This window comes from Scyliorhinus torazame, chromosome 1 (assembly GCF_047496885.1).
Source record: "Scyliorhinus torazame isolate Kashiwa2021f chromosome 1, sScyTor2.1, whole genome shotgun sequence".
Lineage (NCBI taxonomy): Eukaryota > Metazoa > Chordata > Chondrichthyes > Carcharhiniformes > Scyliorhinidae > Scyliorhinus > Scyliorhinus torazame.
This window is the reverse complement of record NC_092707.1, coordinates 286,610,889-286,635,065: the sequence shown is the minus strand read 5'-3', so window position 1 is coordinate 286,635,065 and position 24,177 is coordinate 286,610,889. Positions and strand designations below refer to the sequence as shown.

Here is a 24,177-nt window from a genome sequence, read left to right as displayed (position 1 = left end):
ACGACCATGAATGTAGTAGTAATAATAATAATCTTTATTGTCACAAGTAGGCTTACATTAACACTGAAATGAAGTTACTATGAAAAGCCCCTAGTCACCACATTCCGGCACCTGTTCGGGTACACAGGGAGAATTCAGAATGTCCAAAATACCTAACAGCACATCTTTCAGGACTTTGTGGGAGGAAACTGGAGCACCCGGAGGAAACCCACGCAGACACGGGGAGAACGTGCAGACTCCGCACAGACAGTGACCCAAGCTGGGAATCAAACCTAGGACCCTGGCGCTGTGAAGCAACAGTGCTAACCACTGTGCTACCGTGCCGCCCATACTTGTAAATTTAAACAGAGCACTTTGCACAAATTAAAAAATTAATATAAAATTTGGATTAATACTTCATCGCAAATTCATGGGAGTGACTCATTCATAAAAACGAGAACATGATAGAGTGTAATACAAGGAGAAATCAACTCCACTTCCAAGAATTTCTAAACAATTACACAAAGATTCGGCCTTATCACGGGAAGACAAAATAAAACTTTTGCATCCTGTACAGTCAATGGTATCACATCCAACGACAAATTAAAACCCAAGGAACTCTTAACAAACATCAGATAACGGTGTAAAAATATTCCAGACATGGATTAAAATGGAGGCCTCCACTTTGCAAATCATATCGTCAAACCACATTGCCATGGCTCACTCAAAGAACCAACTTTTCTTCAGATCTTGAAACGCAAAAGTTTATTTTTACAATAAAGGGTGTGAAGAGGGAGGATATAAGAAATGAAGTGAGCACAGTGGCCAACTGAGAAATCAACAGCCTGATGCATGCTATCCCTTTGTGTCATCAGAACTGTTACTGTATAGTGGGATGGAAGAAATGAGATGGGAAAGAGGGAGGAGGGCATTATGTACAGGTGAGGAGGCTAACCTCAAAAAGAGGAGACTGGACAGGAGGGCTAGGAATGCTTTGATGGGTGCACACTGTATAAAATAACACCCACAATATCTCACATTAGTCATTTAATATTAAAAAATGGTTACTCACCTACAAAAGGGATTTGTTTTGGATTTTTGGGAAACAATTATCTCCAGAGTGAACATAAGTAGAAATAGGCTATAGTTCCAGTCTTCAATGAGATCGTGGGTGAACTTCTATCACAATTCCACTTTACTGTTCTGTCCCATGATCCCATAGTGTCCACCTTGGACATACTCAAAGATTGAGCATCCAACTTGCTGGGCTAGAGAACTCCAAAAATTCACAACTCCCTGCATGAAGAATTTCTCCTCACGTCAGGCCCATATGGCCTCGTCAAACTATGACCCCTCATTCCCGACTCTCCAGCCACAGGGGACACAGCGTCTCGGCATCTATCATCAATCTTCCAAAGATTTCATACATTTCGATGAGATCACCTCAAATTCTTCTAAACCTCGGAGAATAAAGACCTAGTCCATTCAATCAAGAGTGAAGACTGATTCAGGAAAACGTTTAAAATTCCAGCTCAGAATACAGATTTAATAAGGAGTCAGCTAGGATGCTAAATAAAATGATTCACTATTGCACAGAGCAACAATTCATTTCCCATCGATGGCATCTAACCCCAGAACCAAGGAGGTAAATGGCAATATTAATAATATACGGAGCATGGTTTCCCCCCCGTTAATCACTACCCGGATGAGCAAGAGAAAATGAGAATAAAATATCAATTTGAAAATACTGCAGTCCGGTTTATATTTAGAAAATACTTCTTGACCAATCATGAATCTAAACTTGAGGTCAGAACACAGGTATTTGAAAAACTTTCTGGATCCTAATTTAAGGTTTTTATTCTTAATTAATAAGCAATATATGTTGGTGGTTGGTAGTCAAGAGAAAGAACACACTGGAAGAAACGGTCACAAAATAAACCTGGTCATCCCTTTAAAAAGAATGCTTTTCATTGGGTTTCATGAACAGGGACTATCGGTGCCACAGTTAATGGGGAAAGACCCATTCATCAGCCTAGAACTTTGCCCAAACAAAACATCAGCAGCTGAATAGGGAAAATGTAAAAAAGAGAAGCAGAACATCGTTTAACAAATTATACTTCATTGGTAAAGTTCTTCAAAATGTATTTAAATACAGTCCAATTCCTTGTAATCACTTACGAATTTTCATTTCATTACAGCCTTCCTCCAATTACTTTAAAACTTCTAATTCAAGGTAAGCATGAGGACTTATTTTGTGTTTCAGAAAAAATAACAGCACTGAGTAAAACTAGACTGTCCTAGGTAACAAAGCTTTTGGGTCAGTGTTTCTCACTTCACAACATCAGAAACAACCTCGCCTAACCCTTTAGGGGTTTTTCTAGAAGCCAGTAGCTACATTCCTGAACTTCCAGCTGTTGTGCTCATCAGGAAGGCAAACTACACTAGGAAACGAGGCTTCCTCATAAGGTGTCGCCTCTCTCCTTCCCAACTTCTCTCTCGATTTAGAAAATCTATACAATACCAAATCCTATAACACTTGGGTTGTCAAAGCAGAATCAAACCATTCTGATCCACTCAATGACAAAACTAATTGATCTATTTTTAAAAATTAAACGCCACAGCTTTAAGACATTTTTTCAATACTTTGCTCGCTTGTCATAGAATAACTAATTATAGAAATATGTTAATATGCATAGTCATAAACTGAAGACATGTCAAGTTAGCATGATGACACAGTGGTTAGCACTGCTGCCTCACAGTGCCAAGGACCAGAGTTCAATTCTGATCTTGGGTGGCGTGTGGACTTTCTCTCAGTGTCTGTGTGGGTTTCCTCCGGGAGCTCCGGTTTCCTCCCATAGTCATAGAATTTACAGTGCAGGAGGCCATTCGGCCCATCGAGTCTGCACCAGCCCTTGGAAAGAGCACCCCCTTTAAGCCCTCACTTCCAACTTATCCCCATAACCCAGTAACCCCACCTAACCTTTTTGGACACGAAGGGGCAATTTAGCATGGCCAATCCGCCTAACCTACACATCTTTGGACCATGGGAGGAAATCGGAGCACCCGGAGGAAACCCACGCAGACACAGGGAGAATGTGCAGACTCTGCACAGACAGTGACCCAAGCCGGGAATCGAACGTGGGACCCTGGAGTTGTGAAGCAACTGTGCTAACCACTGTGCTACCGTGTCGCCTAGTCTAAAGATGTTAGGTGGATTGGCCATGCTAAGTTGTTCTTTAGTGTCCAAAGGTTAGGTGTGATTCCAGGGATAGGACAGGGGACTGGGTCGAGGTAGGGTATTCGTTTGGCGGGTTGGTACAGACTCAATGGGCTGAATGGTCTCCTTCTGCACTGGAGCAGCTGACCTGTTATACTAGCGCTGGTTAACTCACAGACCAATCAGCATGAGGGAACAATTATCCCCAGCTGGAGAGTCCCATGCAGGGTTATAGCACCCGTCCCCCGCAAGCCTGAAAACTCACTCTAAAACAACCATGGAGGGGACAAAAGAAAAGATCGAGGAGGACAAAGAGGACAGTTCAACAAACCGCAAATGACCAGATAACAATTTTTTAAAAGCGTTTTGGGCCCCAACAAGTCGCCACAAAACAGGGAATCAGGACCGACCGGCATACCCCCTGCCGAGCATTACATCCAGCCAACATCCCCACTAACCATACAAAGAGCAAAGTCATTAACAGCTGAGCCTGAGAACGGTGTCTGACCCATCGAACCAAGGCCTTACCGACACCGCATAACTTTCAGCCACAGGGGACCCGGGGTCATCAGACAATGCTCAACACTCCACCCCAGATGCCCCCAAAATGCCTGCCACAACATCACCGTACAAAACAGGGGAATTAACCACGCCCAAAAGCTATCGCCCCAGAATTTGTACAATACCAATTAATTCAGGCACATCACAGCGAAAAAAAAAACATCGGGTCCGCACCCCCAACAGTGTCTGTAGGCCCAAAACTTGCAGCCATGTGGAACACCAGTACCCATGTAAAATACCGCTGTAGTCCATCTCGTAGTCCCAATAATCATGGAACAGTCTTTCAAAATCAACAGCACACTCAAACCGAAACAACAGTCCAAAAGGGCAGCGGCCAACTCCAATAAGGACTCCCCAGTAAACCATTCTACCACAGCACGCCAGCATCGTAAAAAGGCCGCAAATTGAATACGGATGAAATGTTGCGTGACTATCACCAGAAGTCGCTCTGATGAGGTCACCGCCAGTACTGCCAGATACATCAGACCCTGAAACTCTCCCAGCACATGTGCTCCACAAGCCTGCATCAATCCTCGACCGGCTCTCACCTGCCGTTTCAATACAGGTTCCAAAAGAGGGTCTCACAGCAACGAGAAGTCCGTACCTCAGTTCACACTGTTAAAAAAAATTGGGGTAAGGCGGGCGACAGCTCCAATTCATCCTCGTCACCAGTGAAGTAAACAGCAAAGGAGTCCAAAGAGTTCATAATAAAAACATTTATTCAGCATAACAGCTGTATTTACACAAGACCAGGTTACACATCTCAGGGTCCTCACTCCTTTCTGTTATACTACTGCTAGTTAACTCAGTCCAATCAGCACAAGGGAATGATCATCCTCAGCTGGATGAGTCCCATGCAGTTTATAACAGAATTTAAACGGTGATCAGAGAAATTTCAACATGGTGTTGCAATTAATCAGTTAGATATTTATACTGCATTTAATAAAATGTATATTGTAATTTATAAAATGTATAAGTTATTTAATTAATATGAAATCTGTGTGTTGCTGGCTTTTACTTTATTCCATTGGTCATTTTTGGATTTGACTTGCTTGCATGTCAACCCGTTGAAAACATTTACCTGTGCAGTTGACCCCGTAACTTTTAGCCTAATTCGTTGGTCTCAGAACATTGACTTTTCTTGATTGAGTATGCACAGAAGACAAAACAGCAATGAGAAAGACCACTCTTCACAAACGTATCTTACAATTAGTCCCACACCCAAACAGATAACTATTTCACAAACAAAGAAAATATTGTATTTAAGTGCAATACAATAAAATCGAAAAAAAATCCAGTTGCACGTTCCATCAAATTTCTGCGACTATTAAGTCAGCAGAATCCAAAGCAGCCTTTGTTAATCCCAGATCAGAACTTGGTGACTTTTAAAATCAGTTTTCAAAACCTTCAATCTCTCTGCCTCCTTACTTCTCCCCACGTTTGATATAAAGCAGAATCAGAAAAATAAAGATTTGAGAGTCGAGGCGGCAGGACCGAATTAGGAACGTGAGGCAGCCGAAATGGTGGGACTGAGGGCAGAGTGTGAAGCAGCTGGAGCAGTGAGACTGAGGTTAGTGCTTGAAGCCGGTACACAGCGGGGCTCGGCCCAGAACACGAGGCAGCCGGAGCAGCAGATCTGGGCCCAGAATACAAGGCAGCTGAAACTGCGGAGCTGGGACCGGAGCATGAGGTAGCCGAAACTGCGAAGCTCGGTCCAGAGCATGGGTCAGGCTCAGTGGGTAGGGCCTGAAATTATGATTGTCATGTTGGGTGTTCTGATGCACAAATGATCCAACACGGCTGTAGATGGTACAACTCTGTTTTATTGTCTAATCAACGGTAACAACTAACTGGCTTGGGTACGTGCTTCACCAGCTAACCTGTGGACCCAGCCCTATCACTATCTTAGTGAGGCACTCTGCACATGGTCTATGTCTGAGTGGCGCGCTGTGAGCTCTGTGCTATCTCCTGGTAGAATGAGCGGGAACTGTGGTGTTCCCTGTTTTATAGTGCGTGTGCTCTCACTGGTGATTGGCTGCGATGTTATGTGTGTGCTGGTTGGTCCAACTACCTGTCCATCAGTGTGTGTGTGATTGCACCATGATATGCTGATGTGGCTTTCATGACAATGATGATGGCGGATAAGCAGGGAGGGAGAAGAGACCCCCTGTTAGGATAGATACATGGGGGCAGAATGGTGGTGCAGTGGTTAGCACTGCTGCCTCATTGTGCCAAGGTCCCAGGGTTGATCCTGGCTCTGGGTCACTGTCCGTGTGGAGTTTGCACATTCTCCCAGTGTCTGCGCGGGTTTCGTCCCCACAACCCAAAGATGTGCAGCTTAGGTGAATTGGCCATACTAAATTATTGACCATGCTAAATTGCTCCTTAATTGGAAAAAAATGAATTGGGTACTCTAAAAATTTTTTAAAAGGATAGTTACATGGAACGAGGGGGGTTGGGAGGTCTAGTGAAGAGATCCAGGGTGCTTGCACATTTGAAAAGTTTGAAAGCAGATGTGGCGATGCTGTAGGAGATTCACTGGAGGGTGAAGGATCAGATGAGGTTTAGAAAGGGGTGGGTTATTGTTAGCCAGGTGTTTCACTCTGGTTTTGATAGGAGGGCGCAGGGGGTTGCGGTCCTGGTGAATAAAAGAGTGACTTTCCAAATGGAGAAAGTTATGGCAGATCTGGGCGTTAGGTACGTAATAGTGACAGGAGCATTGGGAGGGAGGTGGCATTGGTAAGCATGTTTGGTCCCAACTGGGATGATGCAGGATTTGTAAAGGTCTGTGGGGCCATCCTTGACTTGGATTCACATGAATTGATAGTGGTTGGAGACTGGAACATGGTGCAGGAGCCAAAATTGGACAGGTCACGACTGCGATCGCTTACCCAGTCAGGGGGAGCGAAGACTTTGGTTGGGCTAATGGTGGAAATGGGAGGAGTGGACCCTTGGAGGTTCTTGCACCCGGGGGAGCGGGGTATTCTTTCTTCTCTTCAGCTCATAAGGCCTATTCGCGGATAGATTTTTTGTGGTGGGGAAGTCGCTGTTGGCCAGGATCAAGGGGTTGGAATATTCGGCAATTGCGATATCGGACCATGCGCCGCTGTAGCCACCTAAATTGGCCAACTCCCGATTTAAAATGGCGAACGGCAAAGGCTGATGGGAAAGTCAGCCAACACAGACAGAAACCAGCAGGTGCAGGTTTGCTGTGTATTTAACTCTGCAAAAAGCCAGACAACATCGATACCAGCGACCATCAGCATAACAATGTAGCAGCCATCTACATACTGATGAGCAATCCCCAGGAACATTAAGTAACATTTGGGACACACAAAGCAAAGCCAGACTCCCCGGCGCCAGCAGGAGCCAACACAATGAGGTGAACGAACACCTCAAGACCGCCCATTGATCAGGGAACCCCTCCAGTCTTGGAGAAATCGAACCAAGCGATTGGGACAAAGTCAAATCACTTGGGACCAGGTACAGGGTCTGCCCCGAAAGGCTGGAAGCCCCTGGGGACTATAAGAGTTAAGCCCCAAGTTCAAATCGGTTTCTCTTCAACTCTCTCTCTTCGTCCCGCCCGGGTCACCCAGCAACACGGACCAACATTGACCGTGACCGGTGCAGTGACCACCGACAGAAGTAAGTCGTAATTCAACGCTCGCTACGAGATAGGCGCTCCTAGCTACCAATCCGTACCAACTTCGAATCACGCAGACTCAGAACCCGAACGAAAGGCCATTTGTTCCCCTGACCTGGTGGGCCAGTCCAAAGTTAAGTATAGGCCTGTTAGTTGTAGAAGTAGCTTAGACGTAGAATTTGTGCATGAGTAGCTATTACGGTGTATAATAAATGTGCTTTGATTTGAATCTTACTAATCGGTGTATTGAGTTATTGATCACTACTTGGACTCGAACCTCGTGGCGGTATCATAAAGATACCTGGCGACTCGAGAGCAAAGGTAATAAAACAGAGCAATTGAACCAACCGGAAAGTTGGCAACATTATTTGGCGACTCTGGTGGGACCCGATCTAGAAGTGGCATAACCACTCCGGCAGAACCCAGAATTTGATTTAGAGATCCAATTGGGAACAGAAAACCACAAGCGTTCAAGCACTTCTGATCAATACTCAGAATTCAGAAGTGTGTGTATGCATGCGTAACTAACAGGGCGATAAGGTAAAACTGATAGATTTTTTGTTGCGACAAAACTGTCGGCAGTTTGTATTTCGGAAAGTAGCGAAATCCGTACCCGTATTTACAGCACCACCTTAATACCCCGGTCCCAAATTTGAAGAGCAGCATTTGGATAGGAAAGATGGCAATGCAGGCAATGCAACGCCTCATGAACGCAGAAGAATTTGCGGTCACAGCAGTAGAGTGGGACAGTGTCCCATTTGGGAGGAAGAAATCAGGAAGTACCTCAAAGGGAAAGGATGGCCCCTTTAGAGTGAATTCTGTGACAACGAGGAATCGGGCCCCGGGAGTATAGGACATACTTGGTGGGAGAACCCGAGCGAGATCCACAAAGAGCTTAGGGAAAGCTCACAAGCCGATGGCAATCGTGTCCTGCTTGGCACAGTTGCGAGGCACAGAGGAGGTAGTTAGGACGCTCCGGAAAGAAGTAGAAGGCATACATCGAATGAGTAAGGTCGATGTAAGCGAGGTAGAAAGAGAGAACTTAGAATTGAGGAAGAAGTTGGCTGCAAAAGACGGAGAGGTGGAGGATGCCAGAAGGGCACACCAGTCTTGTCTGGCGCACTTAAGCAGCTTCCAGTCCCAATATGAAAAGGCCTATCAGGACACGCAACGTGCAGTCCTGGTACGTGAAGAAACAGAGAAGCAGGTAGAAGCATTGCAGAGACAGTGTGGTGGCCTGAAGGCAGCGTTAAGAGCACTCCATGCTGCCACCACAGAGCAAAGACAAAGCTCACAAGACCACGCAAAGTGCCGGAAGCTGATTGCAGAGCTGCAATCTCTGCTTTCAGTTCAAAAAGGATTCCAGGAAACCTTTGGAGCAAAATTAGATGAGGAAGACGGCCCTGATTGGCAAGAGTTGAATGAGACAGCGCAGAGATATGTTCAGGGAACATGTGTGTAGGGAAAGCCCCAGAAGAGAAAAGCGCCCCAACCCCCCACAGAGCAGATAGTTCAAGCTCCAATTAACCCAGTAACCACCCACCGCACAGCCACATCGGACGATGCGGAATTTCTATACTCCACCCCCTTAACAGTGACCCAATTACAGGACGCGTGCGATAAGATCACACCGTTCCTCCCCACCTCCGACCCCCACCATTTCTTTGCCAGAGTAAAGCAGCAGGCGACCATGTACGGCCTGGATGAACGAGAGCATGTAAAGCTCACAGTTTTAAGTTTAGATCCTTCAGTCGCAGCAGCCCTTCCCGACCCACAGAATGTAGGAGGAGGCACCCTTGCAGAAATGCATACCGCGATCCTGGATGCGATCGGGTATACCCGGGGTGACCCCGTAGATGGCCTCAACAAATGCAGGCAAAAGAAAGCCGAGCACCCCACAGCGTTTGCTAGACGCCTGTGGATCCACTTTACAGCAGTCTTTGGAGACGTAGACCGTGCCCATTTGTCCCCAGACAACATGGCCAAATGGACCCGCACCCTTATCTCCCATGCCACAGAAACAGGACAGAAAGCTTGCGCCAATTATGATCCCTCAGGAGGCTCATAACGAGAAGTGGGTAGTAAAAAGATTGTCCCACGCTTGGGAGCAATCTGTACAAAACAAACCAGCAGTTAAAATTCCCGAGGAAAAGCAGGCAGAAGCAGATATAAAGGCAGTTACAACACACCAGAACCCCGCATGGGTAAATGAAGGAAAGAACAGCCCTCCACCCAAGTCACAGGAGTGTTACAACTGTGGACAGTTGGGACACTTTGCATAAGAGTGCAATGCCCCTAGAAAGCCGCAGAGAGCCCAGCAGACGGGCACTCTAAGTAAGAAGAAGACAGAGCCCATTCATAGTGTTAGCGCCCGTTCAGATTAGACGGACCTGACCGGAATGGACTGACGGTGTTCGGGCTCCCCCAGTTGGGTCTGCGACACCCTTTGGGATAGGTCCAGGCGACCAGTAGTTGCAGCGAAAATTCAGGGACAGCCCATCAAATTTCTATGGGACACAGGAGGGTCCCGCACCACAATATATTCCTCCACCCTGTTTCAAAAAGACATGTGGACCACTACAGCCACTATCACCCTCAGCGGTTTTACAGGCCACTCACAGCAGGGACACATCACAGCCCCTGTACCCATTCAAATCAGAACCATCACCACCAAGCACCCCGTGGTTTTAGTTGACCTACCCCACACAGCAGAACACATTCTGGGAATCGATTTTATGAATTCCCACAACTTGATCCAGTCAACCAGTGTGTCTGGAAAATGACAAAGTCTGCAAGAGCCCCCGCAATGCACAACATAGGAGAATACGCGAACAAAATTAGCCCCGTAGGCGAATTTTGGTTCAACCCGAGCACGCTTAGCACGGACAAGCAGGTTAGGGCAGTTCTGCAAAAGAACAGGGCAGCATTCACGACCCACAAACACGACTGTGGCCGGATGACTGGCTCCGTACAGATCACAGGACCTGACCCTAGACCCCCAAAACAATATGGATTTCCCCAAGAGGCAGAGGGAGAAATCTCAAAGGTAATAGATAGCTTATTAGAGCAGGGCGTACTTAGATCAGTAGCCTCCACTAATAATGTCCCGATTTGGCCAGTGAGAAAGCCCGATGGATCATGGCGACTGACCATCGATTACCGGGAACTCAACAAAATCACCCCGCAGCAGCCCCCACAGTAGCAACAAGTCCCGAGACCATGCTCAAGCAGGGACTCAATTCCCGATTCTTTACGGTTTTGGATGTCAGTAATGGATTCTGGTCCAGTCCATTGGCAAAGGCATGCCAGTACAAATTTGCCTTCACTTTTAAAAATCAGCAGTACACGTGGACATGCCTGCCACAAGGATTCCACAACTCCCCCTCCACCCTGGTTTAGCACACTGGGCTAAATCGCTGGCTTTTCAAGCAGACCAAGGCAGGCCAGCAGCACGGTTCGATTCTGGTACCAGCCTCCCTGAACAGCGCCGGAATGGGGCTTTTCACAGTAACTTCATTTGAAGCCTACTTGTGACAATAAGCGATTTTCATTTCATTTTCATTCATTTTCCACCGACAGCTGGCAAATGGTTTAGCCAAATTTTCTCGCCCCGAATGTCTGGTTCAGTACGTAGACGACCTACTACTGCAGACAGACACCAAGGAAGAGCACATTGAGCTTCTGTCCGAACTCCTGGAACTCTTACACTCAATTGGTTGTAAAGGTAACCCCAAAAAGGCCCAGATTTTGGAAGATAAGGTGATATATTTGGGTACAATTATCACACATGGTAAACGCGAGATCGAGCATAAAAGGATTGACTCGATTGCTAAATTGCTCCTTCCCCAGAACGTTTCAGCCCTCCGGTCGTTTTTAGGACTGGTTGGCTCCTGCCGAAACCACATTGACGGTTTCGCCAGCAAGGCAGCGCCCCTCTCAGACCTCCTAAAGAAACGAGCCCCCTGGGAATGGTTTCCACAGCATACGGATGCTGTGGACTCTTTAAAACAGGCACTCATAGCAGCCCCCGCACTACAAGTTCCAGACCCGCTTTCCCCTTACGCTATAGAGGTAGCAACCGTAGACCGCACCCTTTCGGCCGTGCTCCTCCAGGAACGGCACGAACAGTTAAGGCCCGTAGCTTACGCCTCCAGAATTTTAGATGGTGTGGAGCAGGGATTTTCAGCCTGCGAGAGGCACCTGCTCGCAGTATTTTGGGCAGTTCAGTATTTTTCGTACATTACCGCACTGAACCCCATCACAATCCTCACAGAACACACCCCCACCCAACTTTTACTGGACAGATGACTCAAGGACGGTACAGTCAGTCAAATAAGAGCAGCCAGATGGACCCTTCTCTTGCAGGGACGGGACATCATTGTTAAACGGACAAAGACCCACACTTTTTTAGCCGACAACCTACAGTACCCCGGAACCCCCCATGAATGTGAAATTACCTCTCCACACCACAACACAGGCCCCTTTATTGCGAAAACACCCCCCAGAAAGATAGGTAGTTCAACCCAGAGTCCCCAGCACACAGACACGTGTGAGCCCATAAGGATATATGTGGATGGATCTTCCACAGTATTGGATGGGAAGCGCATAACAGGTTGCGGTATTTATGTCGAGGATGCGCAGGGACGCGCCCTAGAAGAAATCGCAATAAAACTTCCAGGACACTTAGGTGCGCAGGCAGCAGAACTTGCGGCCATCGCGTATATAGTGGAACACCCAGATTCCTTCCCCAGCCCAGCAGACATATACTCAGACAGCCTCTATGTCTGCAACAGCCTTACGGAATTCCTGCCCCTGTGGAAAGCAAGAGGATTTGTTTCCGCAGACGGGAAACCCCTCCTCTCAGCCCCATTACTCCGTCACACCTTAGAGAGAGCACAGAACAGGACTTTTGGGAGAGTCAAAGTTCGCAGTCACCATCATTCCTTCCCCCCTGGAAATGTAAAAGCCGACGCACTGGCTAGAGCCGGTTCCAGACATGGATATTTTTGGACACTCCCCGAAAGCGCACCAGTGAATGCAGTTCAGGTCTCACAGACTAAGATCGAGGATCTAGTGGAGACCCAGAAGCAGGACAGCAATCTCAGGGAGATTTTAAAAGGAAACTATCCAGCACCCTACGAGAAGTTTAAAAATGCTCTGACCACAAATGACGGTGTGGTGTTAAAAGACACCCTTTATGGGTTCCTGTACAGGACAGGAATCAACTGATTTGTTAATTCCATGACGGTCATGGACATCAGGGAATCGATCCCACTACAGCCGCCCTCAAGCAGCTTTGTTGGTGGCCGAATTTAAAGGACGATGTAAATCACTACATCGAGAATTGTCGTATCTGTGCCCAGAATAATCCGGACAGATATGCCAAAAAGGCTGAGCTTCGTCACACCCGACCCGTTAATGGCCCCTGGACTAACCTCCAGATTGATTTTATAGGACCATTGCCCCCTTGCAGGAATGGTTATAAATATGCACTCGTGGTGATAGACACGTTTACGAAATGGGTAGAAGCATTCCCATCCAGGACAAACACGGCAAAGACCACAGCCAAGATTTTGACCCACCACATCTTTATAAGATGGGGACTCCCCCGCAGCATTGAATCCGACCAAGGTTCCCATTTTACGGGACGTGTCATGCAGAACGTCCTCACGATATTTGGCATCACCCAAAAATTCCACATTGCATACCACCCATAGGCGAGTGGTATCGTGGAGCGCATGAATCGGACCCTAAAATCCACCCTCAGAAAAATGGTCCAGCAAAACAACACCACTTGGGACGCAGTCCTCCTTTTTGCGCTGATGTTTTTGCGAAATACAGTTTCAATTTCCACAGGTTACACCCCACACATCCTCATGACCGGATGCCCTATGAAAGGCACAGAATTTTTATTAGGCTTAGACTTGACCAGCCCCGAAGTGACAGCCCTCACACACGAGAAAGCAGTAGAGCAATTAGTGGATAATGTTAAAACGGCTCAGCTAGCAGCCGGAGTGAAATTGGGCACAAGAAAGAAACAGAGCAAGGCTTGTTTCGACAAGACAGTGCATGCGACTGAGTACAGTGTAGGACAGCAAGTCATGCTCTCCGTATACAACCCCAGCACATCCCTGTCACCAAAGCACTCGGGTCCGTACTCCATTGCGGACAAAGTATGCCCTTCCGTCTACAAGATAAAGTATCCCAACGGAAAGACTGTGTGGTTCCATATCAACCAGCTGAAGGCATATGGAACACAGTCTAACCACGCACACCACGTCATGCTCGAAGCAGCACACCACACCCCGCCCACAGCCAACGTAACCCTCCCCTCCCCCAACACGTCCAGCCCAGCCACGGACTCGACCTCGACTCCACCCCCAAAATATACACTCCGCTCCAGAACGCCCACAGACTGCAGCAGCAGAGGCAGCGACTGTGACTCGGATGATAGCCACAGCACGCCTCCCTACTATCCCCATGCAACAGGACCCACACCCAGCGAATCCGACCACGATTCGAGTGATCCCTTCATGGTCACTTTCCTGAACAAACCCCACCACCGCCCAACAATGACGACCCAGATTCCGTCCCCACACAACTAGACACCACCTATTGGCACAGAGATAACTCGTACAGACTAGTCCGAAACGACGCGAGCAACCCCAAATCACACCAAGCAGCCCTATCAACCTTAATACATTCAAGAGTCTGGCATCCGGGAGAAGATGACGACCTTGAGTCTGACTCCCAAAACGAGAACCCCTTTGCGACCCTGATCGCAACCGATAACTGAGGTGTCCAGATGATGTTTTAAGGGAACCGCTTGGGAGAAACGGTGTCCTTTCTGATGGAACCTGCAGCATGTTTTATGTTGTTTGTAGTGTTTTGTTAAATGTTGTATGTCAGACGGGAAAAAACATTTTTCACAGCCCCATGCCCTTTCAGCAGAAACCTCAGAGGACTTGCCCACAGAGACTTGCTATTGGCCAGACGCTAGTTCAGAGGAACTAGTTTGTCTGCAGAGACTTGTTAAGGTCCCAGACGCCAGTTCAGCGGAACTCGTCTGTCGACAGACACCACACGCCCGTTCATAACTGCCCTTCTGGTTCGAGGTAGAACCAATACGGCAACCCCCCATCATTTCTTGCCCGTTCTTGTTGGTTGCTCAGGCAGTGGAGAAACGGCTTGGGGCCCGCCCTGCCTGGGAACCCCCCCTCTGGTCAGCTACGCTCGGGTAGGGGAGACATGGCATTGGTCGCCGTCCTACCCGGGGACTCCATCCAACTCTTACCCGTCGCGGCCCATACGCACCTCAATTTGTAAAGTTTTAGTTCAAAAAGTTTTGGTTTGTTTCAGGTGACCCTTAGGTTGCCAACCATATGCTATTTACATCCTCAAACATTGGGATGGTAAATCGCACAGTCTGCGAGACGGCTCGCACTAGTTCATTATTTGTAAGTGTGTCTTGTCCTGAAATTCGGTTTTTGATTTTTTTTAAAATGAGGGAGTCACACATAGTGACTAATTACAAAGGGAGTAATTGGCACTAAAGGACAGACAGACTATCGTACAAGATGTTAAACCAAGATAGTTACAGACACTATGCTTGATTCCACAGAACTCCAGAAGCTCCAGGACCGGAGAAGAGAAGAGAAGGGAAAGAAGAAGAACCATGAGGACATCCTTCGCATGGTTCACCGTTACAATGGACATTTGGTTGCACGCGAACGTAAACCCCATGACCTCAAGCCCCCCAGCCGTTAATGATTCACTTCACCACAGTACCCAGAGACCAGTCACCAACGACACCGCACCATCTTGGTGTGACAGGTTTATAACCTGGTATTCCCTGTTCTACGTGATAGAATCCTTGTTGGTATTGGCGATACTCTGCTGCATCGTGCAGACTATGCGTCTGAGAAAATGGAGAAGGAGAGCCTACCGCGCTCGCACCCCGGTATATAGGATCAGATCCCCTATTTTCGGATACGATCAGACCCCTGACCCCCGCGATCTATAATAAAGAGCATTCGTTTGCGTTTTTGTTGTAAATAAAGAAATGTTCATGTGCAATTGTACGATCCTGAGCTTGACTGCCAAGCCAGAAAACATGTGTATAAACTGCTAGGATTTTGTTTGTATGGTTGAGGAAGTTAGAGTGATGAAATGTTTAAATGAGTGTAGTGTATTAAGGATAGGTAGAGGTTCCCATTTTCTTGTTTTGTAATGCATGTCCCTGTTTGACATAGCGCCCCTTAGAATTGTCAGTTAAAAATGTTTTGCATAGTTATGGTCAGTGTAGAGGCCATGAAAGAAGTACTCACCGGGTCAGGAAATGAAAGCAACGTAGTTATGTGATCCTTCACGTTTCGCGTTAGGATCACAAGGAAGTGTAGCCACCTAAATTGGACAACTCCCGATTTAAAATGGTGAACGGCAAAGGCTGATGGGAAAGTCAGCCAACACAGACAGAAACCAGCAGGTGCAGGTTTGCTGTGTATTTAACTCTGCAAAAAGCCAGACAACATCGATACCAGCGACCATCAGCGTAACAATGTAGCAGCCATCTGCATACTGATGAGCAATCCCCAGGAACATTAAGTAACATTTGGGACACACAAAGCAAAGCCAGACTCCTCGGCGCCAGCAGGAGCCAACACAAAGGAGGTGAACGAGCACCTCAAGACTGCCCATCGATCAGGGAACCGCTCCAGTCTTGGAGAAATCGAACCAAGCGATTGGGACAAAGTCCAATCACTTGGGGCCAGGAACAGGGTCCGCCCCGAAAGGCGGGAAGCCCCTGGGGACTGTAAGAGTTAAGCCCCAAGTTCAAATCGGTCTCTCTTCAGCTCTCTCTCTTCGTCCTGCCCGGGTCACCCAGCAACACGAACCAACATTGACCGTGACCGGTGCAGTGACCACCGACAGAAGTAAGTCTTAATTCAATGCTCGCTACGAGATAGGCGCTCCTAGATACCAATCCGGACCAACTTCGAATCCCGCAGACTCAGAACCCGAACGAAAGGCCATTTGTTCCCCTGACCTGGTGGGCCAGTCCGAAGCCAAGTATAGGCCTGTTAGTTGTAGAAGTAGCTTAGACGTAGAATTTGTGCATGAGTAGCGATTACTGTGTATAATAAATGTGCTTTGATTTGAATCTTACTAATCAGTGTATTGAGTTATTGATCACTACTTGGACTTGAACCTCGTGGCGGTATCATAAAGATACCTGGCGACTCGAGAGCAAAGGTAATAAAACAGAGCAATTGAACCAACCGGAAAGTTAGCAACACCACACTGGGTTGATATGGTGTTGGAGAAGGGATTGGTGCAGAGGCGTGGTGGAGATTGGATGTGGGCCTGTTGGGAGACCGAGGGTTTTGTGATAAGATTGGAAAAGTGATTGAGGAGTATGTGCAGTTTAATTGTACTGGGGAAGTTTCGCAAACGTGGCATGGGAAGCTTTGAAGGCAGTGGTAAGGGGGGAGGTGATATTGTTTAATGCAAAGGGGGCTAAGGGAGAGAGGGTGGAGCGGCAAAGGTTAATAGATGAGATGTTGAGGGTGGATAGGAGGTATACAGAGGATGTAGATCCAACACTGTTGGAAAAGAGGAAGGAATTGCAAGCGGGTTTTGACCGGCTATCCACAAGAAAGGCAGTGTGCCAACTGAGGCGGGCGAGGGGAGCGGTCTAAGAGTATGGAGAGAAGGCAGGACACATGCTGGCAGGCCAACTTTGGAGGGAGACAGCGGCGAGGAAAATTGTTCAGGTTTGGGATGGGACAGGGAAGTTGGCGATGGCTCCGGACAAGATTAATAGGGTTTTTGAGGAGTTCGGAGAGAGGTTGTATAGGTCAGAACCATCGGGGAAGATCAGGGAATGCAGGAAATCCTGGATGATTTGGAATATCCGAGGTTGGGGGAGGATAGGACCACATTGGAAGGGGTGATGGGGGGCAGGAGATAAAAGATGCGATTGGGAGGATGCAGTTGGGGAAGGCGGCAGGGCCGGGTGAGTTTCCGGTGGAGTACTATAACAAATATAGGGATATGCTGGCACCGCTGACGGTGGGGATCTTTGAGGAGGCGATAGGGAAGGGGGTGTTGCCACAGACTTTGAGGGAAGCATCGATCTCCATGTTGCTCAAGAAGGATAAGGATCCGACAGAGTGTGGGACGTATAGGCCCATATCACTCTTGAATGTAGATGCAACGGTGTTGGCAAAGGTGTTGGCGGGTAAGGTTGGAGGAGTGCCTCCCAAAGGTGATAGGGGAAGATCAGAGCGGGTTTGTAAGAGGGAGGAGGGTTCTGAATGTAGTTATGGCACCAGCGGAGCGGAGAGAGACAAGGTAATAGTGGCTCTGGATGCCGAGAAGGTGTTTGACCGGATAAAGTGGAGGTATTTGATGGTGATTTGGGAGCGGCTTGGGATTGGACCGTGATTTGTGGAGTGGGTAAAATTACTTTACAGGGAGCAGAGGGTGAGTGTCTTCATGAATAATATGAATTCTGAGTATTTTGCCCTACATCGAAGGACCAGGCAGGGGTGTCCTATCTCCCCCCACCCCTGTTGTTTGCACTTGCGATCGAGCCTTTGGCCATCGCGTTCAGAAGTTCGGGGGTGTGGAGGGGGAGAGTACGTGGGGAGGTGGACCATAGGGTATCTTTGTACGCAGATGACTTGCTAGTATGTGTCAGAAACAAGTGCTTCGATGGGTGGTATATTGGAGCTGCTTCGAGCGTTGGGTCTTTCTCGGGGTATAAACTAAATTTGGACAAAAGCAAATATTTTGGGGTGTCCTGGCCGGGGGTGGGAGCAGAGGTGGGGGGGCTGCCATTCCGAAGGGCGGCAGCCCACTTGAGACCCTTTTTAAAAATAAATTTAGTACCCAATTATTTTTTTCCAATTAAGGGGCAATTTAGCGTAGCCAATCCACCTACCCTGCACATTTTTGGATTGTGGGGGCGAAACACACGCAAACACTGGGAGAATGTGCAAACTCCACACGGACAGTGACCCAGAGACAGGATCGTACCTGGGACCTCGGCGCAGTGCGACAGCAATGCTAATCACTGTGCCATCGTGCTGCCTTCACTTTAGATACCTGGGGGTGCAGGTGCCACAAGACTGGGGGGAGCTCCGTAGATATAACATCACTAGTTTGGTGGGGAGGGTGAAAGCGGATTTGGCAAGATGGGATTGTCTTCCTCTATCGCTGGCAGAGTGCAGGTAATTAAGATGAATGTGTTGCCGCGGTTTTTGTTCAGTTTTCAGTGCTCGACGATCTTTTTATCAAAGGCGTTTTTTAAAAGAAGTAGAAAAGATGATTATCTCATTTATTTGTAGTGGGTAAGGTGGCTAGGATTAAGAAGGTGCTGTTACGGGCAGCACGGTGGCGCAGTGGGTTAGCCCTGCAGCCTCACGACACCGAGGTCCCAGGTTCGATCCCAGCTTTGGGTCACTGTCCGTGTGGAGTTTGCACATTCTCCCAGTGTTTGCGTGGGTTTCGCCCCCACAACCCAAAGATGTGCAGGTTAGGTGGATTGGCCATGTTAAATTGCCCCTTAATTGGAAAAAATGAATTGGGTACTCTAAATTTATATATATTGTTTTTAAAAGATGGTGCTGTTGCAGAGCGGACGGCAGTCAGGGGGATGGGTCTCCCAAATTTATTGTATTCTTACTGGGTGACGAATGCTGAGAAGGTACAGGGCTGGGTTAGAGGGGGGTGGAATCCCAGTGGGTTAGAATGGAGGAGAGTCTATGCAGGGGGTCGGGGCTGAGGGCATTGGCAACAGCGCCGCTCCCGCTGGCCCCAGGGAAATACTCAGGGTGGTAGTGGCGACGCTCAAGATCTGGAGGCAGTTGTGCCAGCACCTTCGATTGTGGGCGGGATGGGAATTTTCAGAGATTGGAGAAGAGGGGAGTTAGGGTATTAAAGGATTCATTTCTGGGAGGCCGGTTTGCAAAGTTGGAGGAGTTTTTTTTTTGGGGGGGGGCGGCGGCCTTTAGATATATGTAGGTCCGAAATTTTGCCAGAAAGGAGGTACAGAGCATTCCGATTTCACCGGCCCCTACACTGTTGGAAGAGATATTGATGGCGGGGGATTGGAGAAAGGGGTGGTGTCAGCGATTTATGGGGTTATTCCAGGAGACGATAAGGTATCACTGAATGGGATTAAGGCAAAGTGGGAGGAGGAGTTAGAGGTCATGGAGGAGGGGTTGTAATGTGAGGTGCTACGGAGGGTGAATGCGTCAACTTCATGCGCGAGTTTGGGGCTGCTACAGTTGAAGGTGGTGAATAGGACAGACCTCTCAAATGCGAGAATGAGCCGACCTTTTGAGGGGTGGAGGATGTTTGTGAACGCTGTGGAGGGGGGGGGGTCCCGCAAATCACATTCATATGCTTTGGCCCTCCCAAAATTGGAGGGGTATTGGAGGGAGGTCTTTAGGGTAATCGCAAAGGTGGTACACACGAGACTCGAATCAGGTCCCCTAGAAGCCATATTCGGGGTGTCGGATCAGCCGGCGTTGGAAGCGGGTGCGGAGGCAGATGTCTTAGCCTTCGCCTCGCTGATTGCCTGACGGCGGATTCTGTTTGGGTGGAGGTCGGCTTCTCCACCCTGTGCCTCGGCGTGGCGGGGGAACCTGCTGGACTTCTTAACGCTCAAGAAAGTAAAGTTCAAGTTGAGGGAAGGGATGGAAGGGTTCTACAACTCATGAGCCTTGTTCATCATGTATTTTCATGAATTGGATGACATCGATCATGGGGGGGGGGGCGCGGTTGGAATGTATAAATTAATGAAGGTTCGTTTTCATTGGTGTTTTGTATTTGAAATGTTGGGAGCTGTTTGAGTGTGGGCGGGATGAAGGGATTGTTGGCTCGGGGATTGCCATTGTATTTGTTATTGTTAATGTGTTGCTGTAAATATGATAAATGTGAAAAAGGAGGAGAATAAAAATATATATTTTTTTAAAATAAAGATTTGAGTTTGTACCTAATAGGACCACACCAAGGCCTTTCCTGAAATTCAACCATGCATTAGATTAGGAATCTCAATTCACTAAATACACAGGCTCAAGGGCAGCACATGGCACAGTGGTTAGCACTGGGACTACGGCACTGAGGACCCGGATTCAAATCCCGGCCCTGGGTCACTGTCCGTGTGGAATTTGCATTCTCCCTGTGACTGCGTGGGTTTCACAAAGATGTGCAGGTTAGGTAAATTAACCCCTTAATTGGGAAAAAAAATAATTGGGTACACTAAATTCATTAAAAAACTACACAGGATGAACATACCATAAAACAGATGTTTGCCACGATATCTATATCCCAAACTATCAAAATAAAGGCAGCAGCCTGAGTAAACAAAAGGCAACGTTTTTTTCAAATGTACAATTTCCCAGGTATCGAAGGCATTAAACTCCTCAAAACATTCGCTTCCCTTAGCCGTACAACCATCCATCTTAATGTACAATCATAGAAAAGACTTCTGTTCTTGATTTATAACTTCACCAATACTTCATCAATAATCCTTCACCAGAATCAAATCCCAAACCAACTAACAATTAGAATGTCTGGTCAGTACAAATTTTCACAGCAAAACATCTCTACCTGTGGTTTAACCACATAACATTTCTCAAACTAAGCTGTTCAATTTTGAGCTTTGCTTTGGATCAAACCCAAAAAATTAAAGCTGGTGAGTAGCAGTGAATAGATTCTGCTCCAGGTTCTACTCACAAAATAACCAGGTTTCAAACCAGGTTGTTCACTACTTGCTTCGAGGCCTTGTCATTCCTTCAATTTAACCAGGGAGAGGCAGGACATTAATTAGCACTAGTGTTTCTTGCGTGGAGACATGTACGTCTGCCCAATACATTGTCGGCAAGAGAGTTTGCTGGCTCCCAATAACTTAATTGCAAACATTTACATATGGGAAGTCGCTCTAACTGAGATGCCAAACCCCTCCACAATCAATCAGGTTTCTAACCCTTAGGTAATGCCAATGTGAAAAGAGCATTGGCTCTTTTCCCAAACCAACCCAAACCAAAACAAATCCTTATCTTATATTCAATATCCAAACTGATTGGTACCTACACAATTCTCAGGTAACATATGGACTGTGCCATATCAATGTGTGGGCTTGTGTATGTATGAGGATCCAGCCTGTGGAAAGATGAATTTAGCTCAAAAGAACATTCACTGAATCATGCATGAATGACCACTGCAAAATCTGCATTTCAACTGTGACAGGGCTGGAGAGAGTGTGGAGAATCTGGGTACACCACAAGTCTGGGATGTGTTTAAATTTTACAAAGTGGTGGGGAGATGGGGAGCAGAAGGGGAGGGTATTAACATGTCAAATTAGACGGGTATATTTTCTTTAAAAACAATTTTTTTTTTTTTTTTTACTATAAATTTAGAACACCCAATTATTTTTATTTTTCCAATTAAGGGGCAATTTAGCATGGCCAATCCACCTAAACAGCACACCTTTAGATTGTGGGGGTGAAACCCACGCAGACATGGGGAGAATGTGCAAACTCCACACAGTCAGTGACCGAGGGCCGGGATTTGAACCCGGGTCCTCAGCGGCGCAGTCCCAGTGCTAACCACTGCACCACATGCCGCCCTGACGGGTATATTTTCTACAATTAATTAGGATTTTCTCAAGGCACTGCAGACCCAGGTTGGATCGTGGCCCCGGGCCACTGCCTGCGTGGAGTTTACATTCTTCTGTGTCTATGTAGGTCTCACCCCCACAACCCAAAAGATGTACAGGGCAGATGAATTGGCCATGCTAAATTGTCCCCTAATTGGAAAAATGTTTTTAAAAAGTTAGGGTTTTCTCCTCCCCTACTAGCCCTCAAATGTTTTAGTATTCAATTGAGTATTTCTAGGAAGTATTGGGAATTTTGTGCATACACACACAGAACAAAAACACACATTAACCAATTGTTTTGTCAAGTGCCAAATAGCTGAAACTCGTGACATATTTGATAGCTCTTTTTCCAGACATATTGTTCTCCAATAATTTTCTTTCGGCCTCCAAATGCCCTCTCCTGATGTCAACTCACTCCTGGAGTTTCTTTCCATTGGTTCCAGCCACCCTCCATTATGTTGCCAATTGGTTATTTTTATTAATGAGCCTTTGCAGTGAACACTACCCCAGAACATCACAGCCAAACACAATCACATTCGCGCCCAGTCCTGTTGGGTGCAAACTCAAATCAGATCAGGGTACCACAGTCAGCAACAGAAACATGAGTGCTTTTTTCTCTTTTTGCATTTGCCAGAGGTGCAGAGATTCATATGTGGCATGTCTACGGATTGGGCTGAGAGGAGTTAAATTTACAAGACTGCAGGGAACTCAATTTGAGATCTTCCTGCCTTGTCTAGTCACTGTGTGAACTTCCTGAGCCAGGGGAGGGCAGAAGCAGGAGAGAAGCGCATGAGGACTCTTCAAGAAGTAGGATTTATTTAGCTGGAGCTCGATAGTCTGTGTTCATGATAAATTCACTTATAGTTTGCAGCAAGCATACTGAACAGCAATTACACATCCTGCAAAGTACCGTACATATAGTGAGCTCGTGTAACACGATTCGACAGAATGCTCACAAAACTTACTTCATTTCTGTGCATGCAGCTTTTTTTAGGAACCATAACATGTATTATTTCACCTAGTATGCAATTGAAAGATTTGTCAGACTACACCATGTCACTGCACACAAGGATAGGAAAAGTAATTCTATTGATCATTCTTATATTGCAGTTTGTAACATGGCACAGAACACGCTGTCAAAACAGACTCTAGTGTATTGCTTCCCCCTACCCTCTCTCAATCACACTCAGAGTTTATCAACCTCTCAAATGAAATATAATGGAATTTGCCCTCTCAGACCCAAGGAAGAAGCCAGAGCAAGTCAAAACATAGAGAAAGCACAATGGGGCCAAACCTTCAATAAAACTTAATAACCAGGTGCTTACCTCTCATCATGGATCATTTTGAATTTCGAAGCATCACGGCAAGAACACTATGTCTTCAGCACAAAGTGTCACATCATCTCTTAACAATTACAACCCACATGAGAACCTTTCTCTCGAATCTGCACCGAATCATGGAGGTTTGACCAGAGCATTTTCAGCTTATGATTCAATCTTTCTTCACAAATTCATCACATTGATGCAGATGAGTCATTTAAGGTTCAGCCTGCATTTGCAGAGACCTACAATTCCCTCATGTCATATTCATATCCTGCCTCTCCGGCGAAGAAATGTGGGGGCTGGAGAAATACTGGCAAAGCAAAAATTCAGGATCAAGTCCAACAATTCCCCTTCACGGTTAAAAAGTAACGTATTCCTTTATAGATTGATACAAGTCTTATAACTCGACGTTTAAAGAAAATGTAGCCCCATAATTCGACTAACGTGACTCAGTGCAGGCACTGTTCAAAGATTGTGCTCAGTGCATACAGAAAAACTGCACCTATTAAAATGGCAAAACTATTCCAACATGCAAACTGGCAGGGTTCTACTCTTGTCTCGTCTGGAGAAACCAATCCCCCAAAGATAAGAAGGCCATTTGCTTCATTCGGCCACTGAAATGTACAAACGTCCAAATCTGCCGGCTGTGCCCATCCAACCCTCCCACCTCGTCACCCACAATCCTCAGTCCTTTGCTAAACTCATGCGATCAGCGGATCTATTAATATTTCAATAAACGTTTCGGAAAGATTGACATCCATTCTTTAAGACAGTTGGTTTCAGTCCT

General features: G+C 46.9%; 1 protein-coding gene across 1 annotated transcript in view; it reads right to left on the bottom strand.

Annotated features, from left to right (window-relative positions):
• spred2b (sprouty related EVH1 domain containing 2b) overlaps positions 1–23,425 on the bottom strand; it is a 175,207-nt gene extending 151,782 nt beyond the window's left edge. The window contains exon 1 of the mRNA XM_072506950.1: positions 23,394–23,425. Within this exon, the coding sequence (XP_072363051.1) occupies positions 23,394–23,410 (17 nt within the window). The 5' untranslated portion in view covers positions 23,411–23,425. The remainder of the gene's footprint in view (positions 1–23,393) is intronic.
• Positions 23,426–24,177: the final 752 nt, after the last annotated feature.